This window comes from Nyctibius grandis, chromosome 4, assembly GCF_013368605.1.
Source record: "Nyctibius grandis isolate bNycGra1 chromosome 4, bNycGra1.pri, whole genome shotgun sequence".
Classification (NCBI taxonomy): Eukaryota; Metazoa; Chordata; class Aves; order Nyctibiiformes; family Nyctibiidae; genus Nyctibius; species Nyctibius grandis.
The window spans coordinates 21,309,678-21,325,852 of NC_090661.1; the positions used below are offsets into that span (position 1 = coordinate 21,309,678).

General features: G+C 39.0%; 1 protein-coding gene across 2 annotated transcripts; it reads right to left on the reverse strand.

The window, feature by feature from the left end:
- Positions 1-1,630: 1,630 nt before the first annotated feature.
- Positions 1,631-14,903, reverse strand: ELF5 (E74 like ETS transcription factor 5). 2 transcript variants are annotated; one of them, XM_068399184.1, is made up of 7 exons: positions 14,780-14,903; positions 14,132-14,137; positions 7,891-8,124; positions 5,529-5,579; positions 3,630-3,698; positions 2,354-2,549; positions 1,631-1,727 (listed from the first exon to the last, which is right to left on the reverse strand). In XM_068399184.1, the coding sequence occupies exons 1-7, from the start codon at positions 14,901-14,903 to the stop codon at positions 1,631-1,633; spliced, it is 777 nt and encodes a 258-aa protein (XP_068255285.1). The 2 variants fall into 2 exon arrangements, with proteins under 2 accessions (XP_068255285.1, XP_068255286.1); XM_068399185.1 differs by lacking the exons at positions 5,529-5,579; positions 7,891-8,124; positions 14,132-14,137.
- Between the last annotated feature and the right edge of the window lie 1,272 nt (positions 14,904-16,175).

Consider the following 16,175-nt stretch of genomic DNA (forward strand, 5'->3'; position numbering starts at 1 on the left):
TAAGTTGTGAAGTCAGTAACAGCCATCCTATATCCCAGCCACACCCTGCATAGTAAGGTAGCAACCTAAAATGGTATTGCAGCAGTGGCACTTAATTTGATAATCCCAGTTCTTAAACCAAATGCTTCCTGTAAAACACAGTTGCTATTGCAGACAGGTTACAAGAATGAGACTTTTAGGTCTAAGGAACAAAGGAACTCCACAGTGAACTGAGGTTTTGTGGAATAACATGCTTCAGAGCCATCCATTGGAAAGCAAGACCAGAGCCCCATCAAAACTCCCCGAATGCCACTTGTGGTAGGCCTAAAATGGCTGATGGATTTAGAATTGTTGCTTTAATTCATTATGTGGAAAAAATAAAGTCCGCAAAACTACCAAACAGCTATGATGCTTTCAAAAACTGCAACTGAATTTTCGTATACCACCTTTCATTCTAACTAATTTAGTTATTGTAAAGTTGATGTACGGAGCAGCTGAGGGCACTTACTGCACATTAATTTTTATTGTTATATGTGCAATTGTATGTCATAGGTTGCTTTGAAGAATTAAATCTATGTTGCTGCTGATATGAGCAAAAGCTCTATAGAAACCTCTCCATAAATGCTATTTGCATTTCAAAATTAGTCTACTTCAGCAAATGCTTTCTTTTCAGAATGGCTTGGTCCAAATGCAGAAGTGACTCGAATTCACCTTCATGAAGGTTAATAGAAGGAAAATTCAAACTTCTATGCATGAGAATTTGTAGAAAGTGAACTTGGATTTCACAGAAGTAAATATTTTTCTTCAAAATTCTTTATGAAAAAAATTGTATTCATTCTGCCAAATAACAGACTATAATAACAGACTATACAAATAACTAAACTATATTTAGTGTGATCAATTGCAACTCACCAATATAGTAGAAGGAACAGTGATAAATGATTGCAGTGAACTCTTTTGAGGTTCAAAAAAACGAATATACTAAGTATATATGGATTAATATATTTGCATAGATGGAGTTAGTAGCCAAAGGAGGTAGCTGCTTGATAAATAATTCAGAATAGGGTTTTATTTCTTTGTCAGCTAGGTTGACTGGACATATTAAATCCAGACAAAGAGGACTGAACTGTTCATTTTGGACAACGTACTGATTTCTAGCATATCTGAGAAATGCAATGGTTTAGGGTAGAATGAATCAGAAGAGTGGCTTTCTTATGAAATGAAATAAACTTCTCTGTGTTCTTCTGAAGTATAGGTACCTAACTGGGAAATGTCCCTGAACAATCTCTTTTAAATGGCAGTGAAACAGGGAGAAATTTATTGTTTCTCAGTGGACATACTGGCTGAGACAGAGAGAGATACGGAGGTTTTAAATATCAAAATTAATCCTAATCTCTTGAGCAGCAGTAAGGATATTCTTAACAGTGTACTAGGAGATAGTGCTTGGCAGAAAGCACAAAGGGGAAGACAACTCCAAAGTTCAAGTGCTGTTTTTGTTGCTGTAGTCTGTCTCTTGATTCAGACTACAATGAATTCATCCAGACCGGCAGAGGGGAGAGAGGGAGCAGAAAAACTCCCCCTCAAGTGTCCAGTGCAGCTGGATTATTCAGGCTGTGGCATGTTTTGTGCTGAGGAGGAAGCATGGGGCAGTTCATATCTTGTTCTCCTGCCATCCGTGGGCATTCTTTCCAAACTTGTACACCAGCCTTCTGTCCACTCGTTCCAAAATGCCAGTTTTATAATAGTAACTGCAGGGGGAAAAAGAAAAGAAAACAATGGAGAAAGTAGAAGTCACATTAGAGGAGTTCTTTACATGGACTTCATGGGAGGAGAACAGCACATGAGTCATTGTGTTCTTTACAGTCAGAGAGTTCCTTTCTTTCTGTTAAATTGCTCTTGTGACTTTAAACTTCCCCACGTGCCTTGGAGTATGCTTTCCACTGTTGGAAAGATACAGGATTACAAAGAAATGTGTTCTTTTTTGTTTTGTTTTGGTTTGGTTTTGTTTCCCTAAGATTACCACAGTTCAGAAGAAACCACCAGCGTTACTGCTGCAGAAATAAGGGTCATTTTGTGGGGTCACTTGGCAAACATAGTCTAAAATTCTCAACTGAGGTAAAGTGTGATAGCTTTGTTGTCATCAGTAGTTACAACTCTGTACTGCTTTACAATTACTATTATGATATTGCTTAGAAGCAAAGGAGACGGGGTGCTATCTCATGACCTGTAGAAAAAACATGAAGAAAATAACCAGACATCCTGTCACCCACCCCACCGCACCCCCCACGCACCTGAGTTTTCAGGATAGTTATGAAAAATGGATGCTGAGGTAGAAGTCAACTGAAATGAGGGGCCCTGCTGCCTGTTAACTCACCGGAGAGCTCTGCTCAATTTTTCATATGTCATCCTGTCATTTTTCTTCTTTTGTCCCCACATCTTTGCCAGAGCTTCTGATTTGACAACCCGAAAAATGCCTTGTCCCCTGTCTTCCCATTCCAGGATGCCACTGTTTTCTTCAGGGGAAAGGAGCAGGTCTCGTACGAATTCCCACAAATGAGAATTCTGCAGGTCTTGAACAGGAAGAAGATACCTATTTAGTAGATGTTTTCTTACTCATGCCAAAGTACTAAGACAGAATTATATTTAAAGTACAGTTTACTATTGGGTTGTCAACCTCACAAACCAATTGCACTTATTTAAATTTAACTTTCTAAATTTGAGTGCATTGTCTCTCTGTAACTGGCTTCAAATTACTTGCTCCAGGAAAAATAAATCAGGGTCATGCAAACACCTATGATGCTAGAATCTGTTTTTTTTTCACTCCAGAAATTAGTGAATTTTACTGTCTTGCAAAGTTTATGTCATTCATAGCTTCTGTTCCACTGATCTTCAACACAGTATTTAACTCGATGTTTTAAAAGCAATTTTCAAGTTCATTTAAAGTGTTTTAAGTGAAAGATTGTAAGCAACATTGGCTTGCCTGAAAATGAGACAATAGTATGAAGATTTGCAAAGCCTATTTCCCAGCATTGCTAGACTCTTCTCTGCTATTTCCACTCAGTTCAGAAGTTTGTTTGAGCACCGAATATGCTAGAAATAATGGGGCTCTACTAAAAAAGCTGGTAGAGCTGTTATATGCATCTGTTGCCTTAACTTCAGCTTAGTTACTAGCTAATCAAGGTGCTGGGCATTTAATGAATGTTCAATTGCAACACTGACCAGAAGCATTGAAAAATAATGAGTCAGACCCCCCCAAAGTCCTGACAGCAATAATAATAATAATAATAATAATAATAATAATAATGACAATTATAAAAATATCTGAGGTTTCTTATTAATTTTTCTGCATTTAGAGCCTTTAGGTTATTTTCAACTTATGTTTTTCCAGTTACTCAGCCACTAAGATAGCTAGAAGCACTTAAAAAAAGTAAACAGAAAAAGAAATGTGGCATTAAGAAAAATGACAAGTACCTCATGTCTCATGATAAAATCGTGAGAGCTGGCAGTACTTAAAAGCCAAACCTCAGTGAAATTTTATTTGTTTGTGGTGTCATTAAAGCTTCTTTTGATAACCACATGGAGCTGGAGAATTAGAGCAAGATAGCCTGTATAATCTTAACTCTAGTTTTGAGTTTCTGATATGTACTTACTTGTTCTACCATGACTGTGACATTCTTGGCCGTTGATGCTGCCTGCCCTCATGCATGCCTTATCACGGGCTGGGACTGAACTGCAGAATAACGTGAGAAGTGAAGAAGGAACTCCTGAGTCTGGTGGCAACTTGGTCAAAAGGTCACCTATTCAAATACCATGCAACATTAAGTCAAAGTGGGACTGTGAGCTACTAACTTTATCTCTTCAAAAAACTTCTAGCACAAAGGTAAAACCAAGTGAATAATTAACATGCAACTGTATGGATTGCAGCACAACAAAATATGAAATATTTATCAATGCTCTGTTCAAAATACTTGGATTCTGTAGACATGTGGAAATGTACCCCTCTGTGATGTGCAGCCTGAAGATTTCTTGGCTTAGGCTGTGCAGTGCTTCTAAAAAGTCAAAACTGCCTCAGCAGACAAGATGCTTGCACAAGTGACCAAGACTTCAACAGTGTCTGTCTCAATATTGCAGTGGTGCAGAGAGCAATTAGAAGAGGATAATGAATGACTGCAACTGGAAGGATTATCAAAGTCTGCTAAAGACACTTGTATGCAACTGTAGAATCATAGAATAGTTTTGTTTGGAAGGGACCTTTAAAGGTCATCTAGTCCAACCGCCCTGCAATGAGCAGGGACATCTTCAACTAGATCAGGTTGCTGAGAGGCCTGTCCAACCTGACCTTGAATGTTTCCAGGGATGGGGCATCTACCACCTCTCTGGACAACCTGTTCCAGTGTTTCACCACTCTAGCAGCTACAAAAAATTGTATCATCTGCTTGGTACACACCTAGTGAGGAGGGTGATCAATGAAATGCTGTGAGAGTGATTACAAAGTGAAGACCCACAAATCCATTTCACTGGATAAGTAGTAGTAGGCTAAAAATAACAAAACGGGAACTTCTGTGGAGATGGGCTGCAGTTTTATATTCTTATATCCCATTGTGTTTATGTTCCTAAGAGCTGACCCCCAGGAGTTTATTTTGCTGCATGTGAAACCATGATAGCCACAAAAAGATGGAAGCAAGATGTCTATGTACATGCAGGGCTATCTGAAGGGCTTATGCTTTCAGTTACGAAGGTTTCATAGTATATTTGGAGTCTGCTACTGGCTCAAAGGAGCATCAGCTAGAATTGGTAAGACAGTATTCTGGAATATATTTTTTTCTGACTGCTTCTTTTCACTGGAGTCTTTCATGTTGACGAGTTTGTTCAGTATTCTTTTATTGGCTGAAGGGTTTGACCAAAGCAGTATCCCACATTGCCTAAATCCTAATGTGGAACACAGGTAAATCCAGCCAGAAACATTAATATCCCAGAGCTGATTGAGAGTTATTAGATTATTAGAGCTGGTTGTGGTCAGAACTGAGCGATTACAGAATATTCTGATTGTGCTTAGATGTAGTCAGACACCTGATATTTTGCTAGCTTTACCCATTTACCTCCTCAGCAGATAAACAGCAAGCTCAGCTGTGTTTAGGATCAACAGGATCTGTATGTCTGACTGTATGTTAGTCCACCAGCTGTATCACCTCCCGCAAAAATTCAAAGTATTTTCATGGAAATGAAGCTGTGCTTCTGCCCTTTTGGAACCTATGCACAAAAGAACAGCTTTGCTATGCTCAGTGCCTGGCTTGTAGCCTCAGTGAACGTACAAAGGCTCCTGGGATCCTGCTTCCCTTCAAAATACCAATTCAGAAATGCTGGGATCTCTGCTAATCTTTACTTCTCTGCATACTGCAGGTATTTCAGGAAAAGCATTAGAGAACAATTAAATGGCCTGGATTTTTTTTGTGTTTAGAAATCTCTTGAACTGCTAAATATTGCTAATCTTTGAATACAGTGTGTTTCCTTTTGAATGGAGCTTATTATGTACAAAAAAGTTTACTTACAGTCCTTGTTGGATGGCTTTGTTTCTTCTGCATCAGTAGAAACGGAAATGCCTAAAAGGGAAAAACATAATCCAGTGTTCAATTCTTTTCTGAATAAGAATAACTTCTGAACTGAAATTTAAATGCAAGTCCTGACTTTTTGCATCATTGCTTGTGAATATTGCTCAGAATAGAAGTTGTAGAAAATGCAGAGTACAAAACCATGAAATAATTTTTCAACTTATCTGCTGCTAAAATGATTTGTCCCTCCCTGACTTTAACTCCACACACTCTGACTACATTGGTGGGGTTTTTTTAAAACTTTTTTTTTTCCTTACCCTTTACATTATGTCTATATGTCTCTATTCAGATGATCCATGTGTACTAAGTTTCGTTTCCCTCTGGTCCCTTTCCATTTGGTTTTTGCTGTCATCTGTATAACATTTTTTCCCCCTTTTTTTACACTTAGATTAGTCCTTTCTCTTTCAGCCCCTTGCCCTTTAGAACTACTCCTGCAGTCTTCCCTCCCTCCTTCCCCTAGGTAAAAATCATCTCTACTGCTGGAAATCAGATCTTCACAGGGCTGGAACTTGTCTGCATTAGTTGGACAGTATCACCTTTGTCGTTACATTCACAGCACATAAATAAATACATTGCACATACAAATCTGCATTCAAGGAACTTAATTAATGTTGTGAGTCTGGCATACAGAATCGGGAAAAGCTAGAATTAAGCCTGCTTGTGCAGCCACAGTTTCGTCCACTGCTTAAGTATGTTGTGGAATGTCTTGCATTACTGGACCACATACTGCCTTTCCTCACAGGCCTTATGCAATTTGTAAAGGTGAATATGCATGTTCTGTTGTATTTCATTTACTGCCAAGTGTTCGATCTCTGCACTGTCTATAAAAAGTTAATTTTCTTAGTGAACTTTTCTTCCCAGCTCTGTATTCTTTAACTCCCTTAATAACATCCTTATGTCCTGCATTTAATAATCTCCTTCTGAATGGCCTGTCTGACATGATGCATGAACACTGGGTGGAAGACAGAGATGGCTCTCAGTCCCACAGGAGAGCAGTGTCAACCTAAAACACAGGGTTGTTTTGTTCTTCCGGCAGCCTCTAGTCTTGCTCACCTCTCCCAGTCTTACCCGTCCTATTGAGAACATTCTCAGTCACTGCACAACCCTACTTCATTTTGATAAGGCTTATCCACATATTTTCTTATGCACTGCCTTGTCTCTGATCTTCCCAGTCTCTCAATGCTCCTGCTCCTTTCACCTTCAGCCTGCCCCCTGCCAATGTTCACTGTGTAGCCAGGTCACTGCCTTCTCCCTTTCCGGACCCTGTGCCTCGCCAGCCGCTTTCCCAGCTGGGCAGCTGAGAGGTGGGTAGGGGACCAGCGAAGGATGGCTAAGCTCCAGCACCTGCTCACCATTGGGAGCCACTGGCAGTGTCAGCTCCCAACGGGGCCCTCCACGACCTGCATGCCTAAGCCTTTCCTCCTTTTCCAGCAGCCCTATGGCTCCAGTTTGGTCAAATACTCCCCTAAGCCAGAGGAGGCTTGAGCCATTGAGGGCTCCAGGCAGCTAAAATGCTCCTCAGTTTCTCGTTGCTAGGGCATAGGGAAATGACCTGAATTTCCTTGCTTAGTGGAAACTCTTTTGCTTGGGGACCCTGACCCCATCACAATGGACCCCGGTAGAATTACCCTAACTTAGTGTACACACTAATTAATCTTTCAGAAGTAGTGAATATAGAGAAAGGGTATCTGCAGCAGAGATTTCACTTGTATTTCACTTAGACAAAACTGTCAATAACTTAAATTCATTTGAACCTAAATTCATTTAAGCACTAATAAATCTTCCAAGACAATGTTGAAAATAGTAAATTAAAGTTGTTTCCATTCAAGAGCATCATTAAGCCTACTACTAATGAGGTGGACTATCAGTGCTTACTGCACTGATAATAAGCCCACCAAGCAGAACTTGCTTACTTTTTAAGAAGCAGAGCAACCTCCACTACTTTCTGAGTTACAGGAATAACAATGTATTACGTCTTTCTATATCCAGTCATTATGGATGGATTATGAAGGTTGACCAGTTTCAGTAGAAAGGCCAAGGAGAGAGCGGTGCTGGTGTCTGGAGATTTGACTGGCTCACAGAGACGAGCCTGGTCTGCGTGTGATTGCAAGGCCCAAAGTCACATTGAGCTTGTCTTCTGCCTGTCATATTTCTGTGTACTCCTCAACGCTGTATCTAAGTGGCCTCTGTATTTTGCCTTTCTTCAGTGCTTGAGGCTGTGCATCCCACATTTTCTGTTAGTGTGAAATTAACACAAAAATGCAGTGCTTTTTGTTTTGTGTTTTATTTCTGGAACACTAACCGTGCATCCTGATATTCTGTAAGATGAAATACAAGTATTCGCCACAAATGCCTGCAGCATCTAGGAACTCTTCCTGCGTCATGTTGCACAACTGTAAGCCATTGATATTAAAGTGTGAAAAGGAAATGCAGTTGGCATCTAGCTTGTACTGGTCACAGCAAAACTGCAACCATTCACAGACGTCGTGCTTACTCCAGTATTCTGGGTGGATGGATGTCCAGAAAGTATAAGAATCTGCAATGTATTTGACAAGAAAGAGGAACATTGCAATGTAAAACTCATGGTGCACTTCATTTTAATAAGCATATTTCAACCAAAACTAATTCCTCTTCCTTCTCCTGTTATGACTGCAGTCTTGCTTCCTTGTTCCTCTAGAACACATCAGTCCTGCCTTTTGCAACTTTCTGCCTCCTATTGTCATAGACTTTTGTATTTCAAATATTCATATTAATTCTGTCAGACATTTCAAGAGAAAGTGCTTACATGTGGGAAAAAAAGAGCAAGTGCGCCTCTTAAAATGGCAATTCAAAAAAATTAAAAAAGGTCAGAGTACAGATTTTGTGAGAAATTATCACTCTGCAATAAAAAGGAGTGATGTGTTCCTAGACTAAAATAATCTCGGGTCTTAGATGTGAAAGTACTCTCATACAAAGACACCTGGCTACACTCTGTGGCAGATGGGTAAATACCATTAATTTATTATAATTTTTCTTATAATTCCATCAAGGTCTTTCACTCCTTTCATCTAAAATAATGTTGTTAATGTCATCGTAGGGAATATTTTTTTGTTAGATTAGAAACTGGAAAATGTTTTACTCTTAAAACACTTATCACTGGAGAAACAAGAGCTAAGTAAACCTGCCAGGCAATTGCAACCTAAAACTACTTTGCCAATTAAATGCCCAGTTTTTTAACAGACTTCTTTCCTCAGCAATGCAGTTACCAGGAAAATGTGTAGAAATGTGTATATATTTGCAATAAACATTTAATTTTGTTTCTAGAAAAAACATATTTTAACTATTACTAATGTAAAATCTGGGCCTGGTATGATAAACCTCTATGCTGCAGCTAACACGCATAGTCTGTGACTCAAACGCTTTTCTCTAGAATCAAAACACTGGCTTTTATTATTGAAGCTGGTTGGGCTTATATTGATGGGCACACTCTTTAAACAGCTCTGCTTTTGCTTTCTTTAGCTAGACTGCTACATGCATGCGAAGGTCTATAATATAGCAGTCTTCTGTTGGATGTCTGTGCATGTGCAGCTACCTTTTTTTGGGTGATTGGAAGAATTATGGGCAATGGCACAATTATGTCCTTTCTGTATCCATTCACATAATGCTTAGGGAAAACAGAATTCAAATCTGCATCTTGGAATTACTGTTTTAATTCATCCATTACTGAATTTGCTTCTATGATTTTAAACTTTTTAAGGATGACTACTAATTTCTTCCAGGTGATATTCTTAAGCAGATTTCTGCCAGCCTTGAGAGATGATTGCTTTAGGAGATTTAAGGATTCTAAATTGATTTTGAATATATTATCTGTAATATTTATTATATCACTGGAGCAGTGCAGTTACAGAATAGTAAATAACAACAGAAAAGCAATCAAACGTGAATGAGAGTAGTGTAAAGAAATCAGAGAAGGTTTAGTTTATTTTCACATCTCACAGCATCTTACACTTGGCTTATATTTCACAGTTTCTTAGTCCAGTCGTCCATTATTTATTATTTCATTTTTAAATGAATCCTGAACATTTGATTTTAGGCATTGCTTATATGAAATTGTAATTCAAAACAGGTTATGATAGCACTGCAAGCCAAGTAAATTGTATCTGTCATTTGTCTAGACAGCCAGTTCAGAGTGTAAAATGATGCAAATAGGCTGGATGAGTTTCCATAGTAAAATTAATTCAAAGAGTTTGAAATTGTGACAGAGTAACTGAAATATGAATCTTGCATCCTACATGGCTTCTGTAAAGTCATTAGTACTTCTAATTATAAGTCCTAAAAGTTTACAGAGGAATTTGTGGTTGCTTTCATGAATCATTCCCATGCTATAAATATCTTCATATGTATGCACGTACAGAATTAACGTAATACTGAATGCTGTGTTTTAAACCCTGAGATGCTACTGTGACATCCTAGCAAAGCCAAGAGGTGAGCAGAAGCTCTGAGTCTGACTTTTGGGACCCATATCTTGAAGAGATTTGGATCTCAGGTTTTATTCAGCTCTTTATTTAAAAGGAAAATCAGATGAGCTTGACATTGGATAGGCTTTATGAGCCCTGCAGACTGCACACACCTGGCTATGTCAGAGTCTGAAGTCTTCCTGAGGTGAGAATGGGAGTGCTAGGAGCACCAGCCTCACAAGGCTTCTGCCAGAAAAAAAACACCAAACCTTTAAAATTAGGCTTGAGCACTACATGAATCCCAACTTCAGGGGCTGCTCAAGAAAAGCAGAAGGCTGAATTGATCCCTTTCTGGGCCAGGCAGCCTTTTTTATTTAATCCCCTGCCAACAGCCTCCAGCCCCCCTTAGTAAAACTGGAACATCACTGTGTCCTCAGCTAGAGAGATTTACCGGCAGAGGGGCCTCCCTGTGGGGCTAGGCATGAATCCAGCCCTGTGTTTCACAGCCCGCTCGGTGAGCTGCAGCAGCAAGCCAGCCCAGACCCTTTCACTGCACCTGTGTGCAATACGCAGCCAAGTGACAAGCTCATGGCTTTGTTTTTCTGTGTACAAGACTGTTGGATTGCTCATTTTTTTCTATCTTAAGGCAACAGGAAAGAAAAGCAGAACTATTTATTCTGCCATTCCACAAGTACAGTGAATAACCTTGAAATATTTTGGCCATTGGTCTTGAAACTTTTACTTGATTGTGATAAATATCAGTTTTGCTGGCCATATTTATATGGCCATATAAATGGCACAGCATGTTTCTTTCATGGAACAGCACTCATCTGGTCTAGTTTCCTTGTTTGATTTGGCTTTGGAAAGGCTCGGTTTTGTTCATTTTTGTTTTTTTTTAATATTCCTGGGCCCCCTGAAGCACTGTTGCATATGTGATGAGGATTTAAAAGGTGCTGACACAAAGGCTTCGCCTTTGCGTGTGCTCTTGCCTTTTATTTCTCATATCAGAGTTAAGCATTCAGGGGGCTTTCCCGTCTTGTAAATGATGGACGTGACCAAAGTATTGTGCCACTGTGAAAGAAAAGGTCAACCAAAGACAAAGGCTCTACAAAAGATTTTCAGGTTTTCTTTTAGAGAAAAAGAAAGGGGCAGGTAGAATTTCATCCCACCATGCAAAAACATAAGGGCAAAACCTATGCAGTAAGATAAGATGGGGGCAGGTAGATCCCCCGGTGGCAGAAACACACCAGAACTGTGCCTAAACTACAGCTTGAGGGCAAGGGAGGAGGATACCTGGCAGGATGATGGTGGGCAGCTGAGAGTGGACAATAAAACACAGAACTCATACCTTGCCCTTTCCACCATTTTAAGGTGATTTCCACTGCCTGTTCAGCTGCATTGACTGTCTTATTGTACTTATCCTTGAACCTGGGTATTTAAATCCTTTTGTGCTGGGCAGTGTCCAGCCTTCAGGGAATGGCATTTGTTGATGTAATCTTCCCATGCTGCATAGGCTGTTTCAATGAATAGACTTGATTCATGTCCCCTAGCTAAGGTGACACTTCTGAAATGAGTTTCCTGCCTTGTGGGGGCTCTGGTTTTACCAGTAGTGACAAGCAAAACTGTGGAAGACAGTAAGTCTCCAGTAGGTTCAGGAATGCAGGCCAAATAAAAGACAGCTGTCCAGATTTTCCTGGGATATGCTGATTTCTGCATGGCATATGCAGGCAAGTTAATACAGTATGTATGCTTACAACGGGGGGAAATACTGCTATCAGCCATAACAATACTGGATGGTCTGTTTATATGTAACCTACTTTTAATATAGGGCAGGCAGAACATTCCTATATAATTTGGCTCACCTTTTTGTTGGTTGAAAAAGATATATTTCATTTAGGCATAAAGATTTAATTTTTAGAGCTAGAAATTCCGTGTATTTTCTGTATTATTTTCCATTTTTCACCCTGTGCTTGAAAACAAAGAGGAGAAATGAAAATGACACAATATTTTCAGTGTCACAGATTTTAACTTCCTCCACTTTGTATTAAAAAAAAAGATATGCCCCCCAAATATATATATAAATCCTGATATATTCTGATTGCCAGAAAATAAAAACATTAAAATGACCAATGGGGGAACCATAAAGCGAACTAACCCTTTAGTTCTTCTCATAGGAACATGGGGATGGATGCAGTGTCCCAGACTAAAGTCCCTCTAAGCCATGGTCCTGCCTCTGATCGGGTTTGCTGGAACAATTTCATATTTTTTGAGAAAATACTGTAGAAACTTACATCATGCTCGTACATAAAAGTACTCATGCTTTTTCTAGTACAGGAGCTGACCCCAGCGATAGCCTGTAAATCAGTGGTCTTCATCTGTTTCTTTCTAGGCAGTCTTGCCATCCCTTTTTCATCTGTTCAACCTTGAGCTTCTGCTTTGTTTCTAGCAAGTTCAAACAGGTTTTCAAAAGGTATAGGGATCACAATCCTTAAGCCTGTTACTGTCACCAGAAGAAAGTGTAGGTTGAATGTTATTACGCTGACCTTCATTCTTCTCTGACTTCAGAGCAAAGTACTTAACTTTTCTATTCAAGGGCTGTTTGTGAAATGCTGGTGGCACTGCAGTAGTGGTTTTGTTTGTGTGTGCTAGACATGTTAAATATACTCCTTCGCTGCTGTGGAAGAAATGATAGGAGAACTCACATGTTGGTTTAAATTTGATTCGGGAGAGAAATGTTTGTAACTGTGAAGGACTCCTGGAAAGCCTAAAAGCATCAAAAATTGAGCAATAGAAAACATATGGAGGAAGAAACATAGCTCCTACCCTGGTCAGAAAAGGCTAATTATTTCCTCAGCTCAGCTTTGCTTAGCAAGAGGCAGTCTGACCTGATTGTTGCACAAAACTAACTGTCTTAAGAGCTGAGGGACCTTTGCATTTAGCTACAAGTGGAGTTCAATTCAACAGAATTGCTGGGGTATAGATGCTGCACCACTGTTCATCTGGATGAATTCAGAGCTGCGCAGCTGTAGAGTCACAGACATTGTACTCTTAACAAGTAACAGACTGCAGTAAAGCTAGAAATTGTCAAAATGCCTCAGACAGGCTGCTTTGTCTTTGGCAAATGCTGATCTGCTGATATCAGAAGTTCACTTGGGATTATTTCAATTTCAGTGTTGCGGTTTTTTGTGTGTGTTTTTTTTTTGTTTAAAAAAGTGGAAGATTGAAAAATAGGCAAATCTCTGCTAAAAATCAAGGCAACAGAAGAATTGTTCTGGCTTGTGGTGGACTTGGTAGTGCTAGGTTAATGGTTGGACTCGATGATCTTAAAGGTCCTTTCTAACAAAAACGATTCTATGATTGATCCAAAATTAACTTTAAATTGAATAACATTAGATATGTAAAAATGCATGTTTAAATTTTAAAACAGAATAGTTTCTGTGTTTTCTATAATTTCAAATGAAATTTATAATTGTATTCTAAGTTGGAATGAAAACTAATACTAAAACAATATGATTTTTTAAAAAACAAAAATTCAACTCCTGCAAGGCCTTAAATACAGCCATTTAGCCGAAGCAAGAACATTTATAGTCTACTGCATATGTCAAACTTAGCAATATAGAAACAAAACACTACGTCCTCAGTGGTCATGGATTAGCACCATCAGAAGCTATGTGAAAAGTTCTGTTCTTTATCACTCAAACTGTGCCTTGGCAGGAAAGACCTTTTCCGTAAGACCAGCAGTGTTCTCATATAAAAAGACAAAAATAGCTTTGGAAGAGAAAAACGTTGCATAAACCCCAAATTTTTTCCTAGTTCTCACCAAAAGTTTGGCTCAGTAACATGAGTGGCTTGTGCTGCCTTTCTTTTCAGAGCCTGTTGAATGATTCAGCCTGAGTGCAGAGAAGAGTATATCAGGACTGTTTAGGAATTTAAACAACCGTTTAGAAGGGAGAAGATTTCTAACAAGTAACACTTCCTTAAGCTTCTGAACAGGGACCTGGCCTGACACGAGGATATTTGGAATGAATTCCTTCAAACAGAGTTGGTATCCCCACGAGATGCATGGCCTGTTAAAGCATAGGGTTTCCGTATGCAGAGTTAGAGGACTGCATGCTTTACATTGCCAACTTTTGCAGTGGGGAATTCTTGCATTGTTACAGATGCATTTCTACAACCATACAGTTCTCTGGTGGCTTTCAGAATCCTAGTTTTTGCCAGCTTAGTGTGTATTTATCTGGTCACTGATATTCATTACAAAGTTGCAGAGCATTTGAGGAACTGTAAATCTCCCAAATTAAATTACTTTTCCGTTATATAGCTGAAGTTCAGTATTGTGGGAATGTTTTCAGTGACAAATGCTGGATTTCAAGTAGATAGGATAAACAAAAGAAGTCACGAATCTGAGGCCATAGTTGTCCTGCCCCTCTTAATGAACCATGCTGTCCTGTGGGAGTTCCTGCTTGCATTAGGTGTATCACCTTTTCAAATAAGGGGAAAGCCTCAGTTCAACACAATGCATAACAGAGCTAAGGCCACTACTTGTTACTGCTCTTCTTGTGCACCTTTATCTTGCATGGCTGGCGATGTGCTTGAAAAGGTCAGTAAAACTAGAAAATCGGATACATACAATAGAAGGCTCAGGAGCAGGTTCAGAATCCATAGCCTGTTTCCTGCATGATTAGTCTTAATGAAATTTAAATCACCTTTAAGTTTTTGACATTGTGCGTTTTTTTCTATTGGAGTATATCTACATACCTTTCTGATGATCACAGGTGGTATAGTCATCTTCAGTTGTCCCAAATACCTCTGTCCAAGACACCAGAGGATCACAAACCATTGTGTTTGATAGAAACGTGCTCCGAGCTACTGACTCCAGCATCACCTTAATATATTAACACATTAGTTGAAGATGAAAAGATGATATTAGAGACCAAAGTTATAAGCTTACAAGCCTTATTCCCTTGCTGTATACATATAGATCTATGAGGTACCATCGCTCACCATCACCTAAACTTCAGCTGAAGCTAATGATCATCTTCTGAGAACTGCAGTGAAGGAAGGAACTGAGAAATTCAGGAACAGTGCAGCTGATGAATATAGCATAGGTAGGTTTACAGCAAAAATGATTGTAATGACGCATTCCTAGGAACTTGGTAGTGCAATTTATGTATACAAAAATAAGAGTGAGAAATAAACCATAAAATAATGAGAAACATGTGGTTGAGATTAACATTATGGTTTAGTGAGATCATTGGTAAAATATTTTGAGCAAGTCCTTCTATAAATGAACGAGAAAACATCGTTCTGGCCATAAGGATACTCACTACATCTGTAAGACACTGACACAGATGTCAGCCAGTCCAGAGTGTGAAGATATCAACAAAGGCTGAGAAAAAAATGTGTTTTCAAAAGAGATTAGAAACTGACAATTTATGCAAAAAACTGGTTGCACCCTTCAGGGAAGAAGGTTCTTGCACCAAAAGTGAGATGACTGAAGAATAAAGTAGTTGAGAATTGGTGATATTTCAGTGGAAGAAATGAGTGGCTGAGGAAAACATGATCTATGATATGAACTAAAGTAGGTACAGAAGAAAAGGATTTTTGCCCATCTCTTTCTCTTATACATGTATCATATCTGTACACATGCATAGATTTCTCTGTTGTTTGTGACTAAGACTCACGATGCTCGAGACCCTAGACATCCCATATGAAATTTAGTAGAAACGGTGATGGTTTAAGAGACTTGAAGGAAAGAATTAAGTGGAATTTACACCCATGGTTCTTTATGTTTTGGGAGAGGCTGGAAATGTTCCACAGACTAACTTCTGTGAATGCATAAATGGACCTGATTGTGACTCTTGCCTTTCAGACTTCACACAAAACTGCTCAAGCCAGTTTTGGCTCTTCTCTTCAGACCTAAGCTGCTTCTGCCTTTCATAACTAATTTCAGCTTGGGTAAATGCCAGCAGAAAGACACCTGAGTTGTTTAGTAGGGTAAAATGATCTTAAAGATCAATGTGTAGTTTAAAATTATTACAAAGTCAAAAATTGTCCAAATAGCTGTGTACACTGAGGAAATGTGAAGCATTCAGAAATTTCCATGAATGGATTGCAGAATTGAAGGAAAACTCCAATCTTAGTCTAAATAAAG

Coding starts and splice junctions, on each gene's coding strand:
- ELF5 (XM_068399184.1), bottom strand. CDS start 14,903: ATGCTGGAGTCAGTAGCTCGGAGCACGTTTCTATCAAACACAATGGTT. Junction 3,699..5,528: donor AAAGCCATCCAACAAGGACT/GTAAGTAAACTT, acceptor GTTCAGTCCCAG/CCCGTGATAAGGCATGCATG. Junction 2,550..3,629: donor TCACAGTCATGGTAGAACAA/GTAAGTACATAT, acceptor TTCCTGTTCAAG/ACCTGCAGAATTCTCATTTG.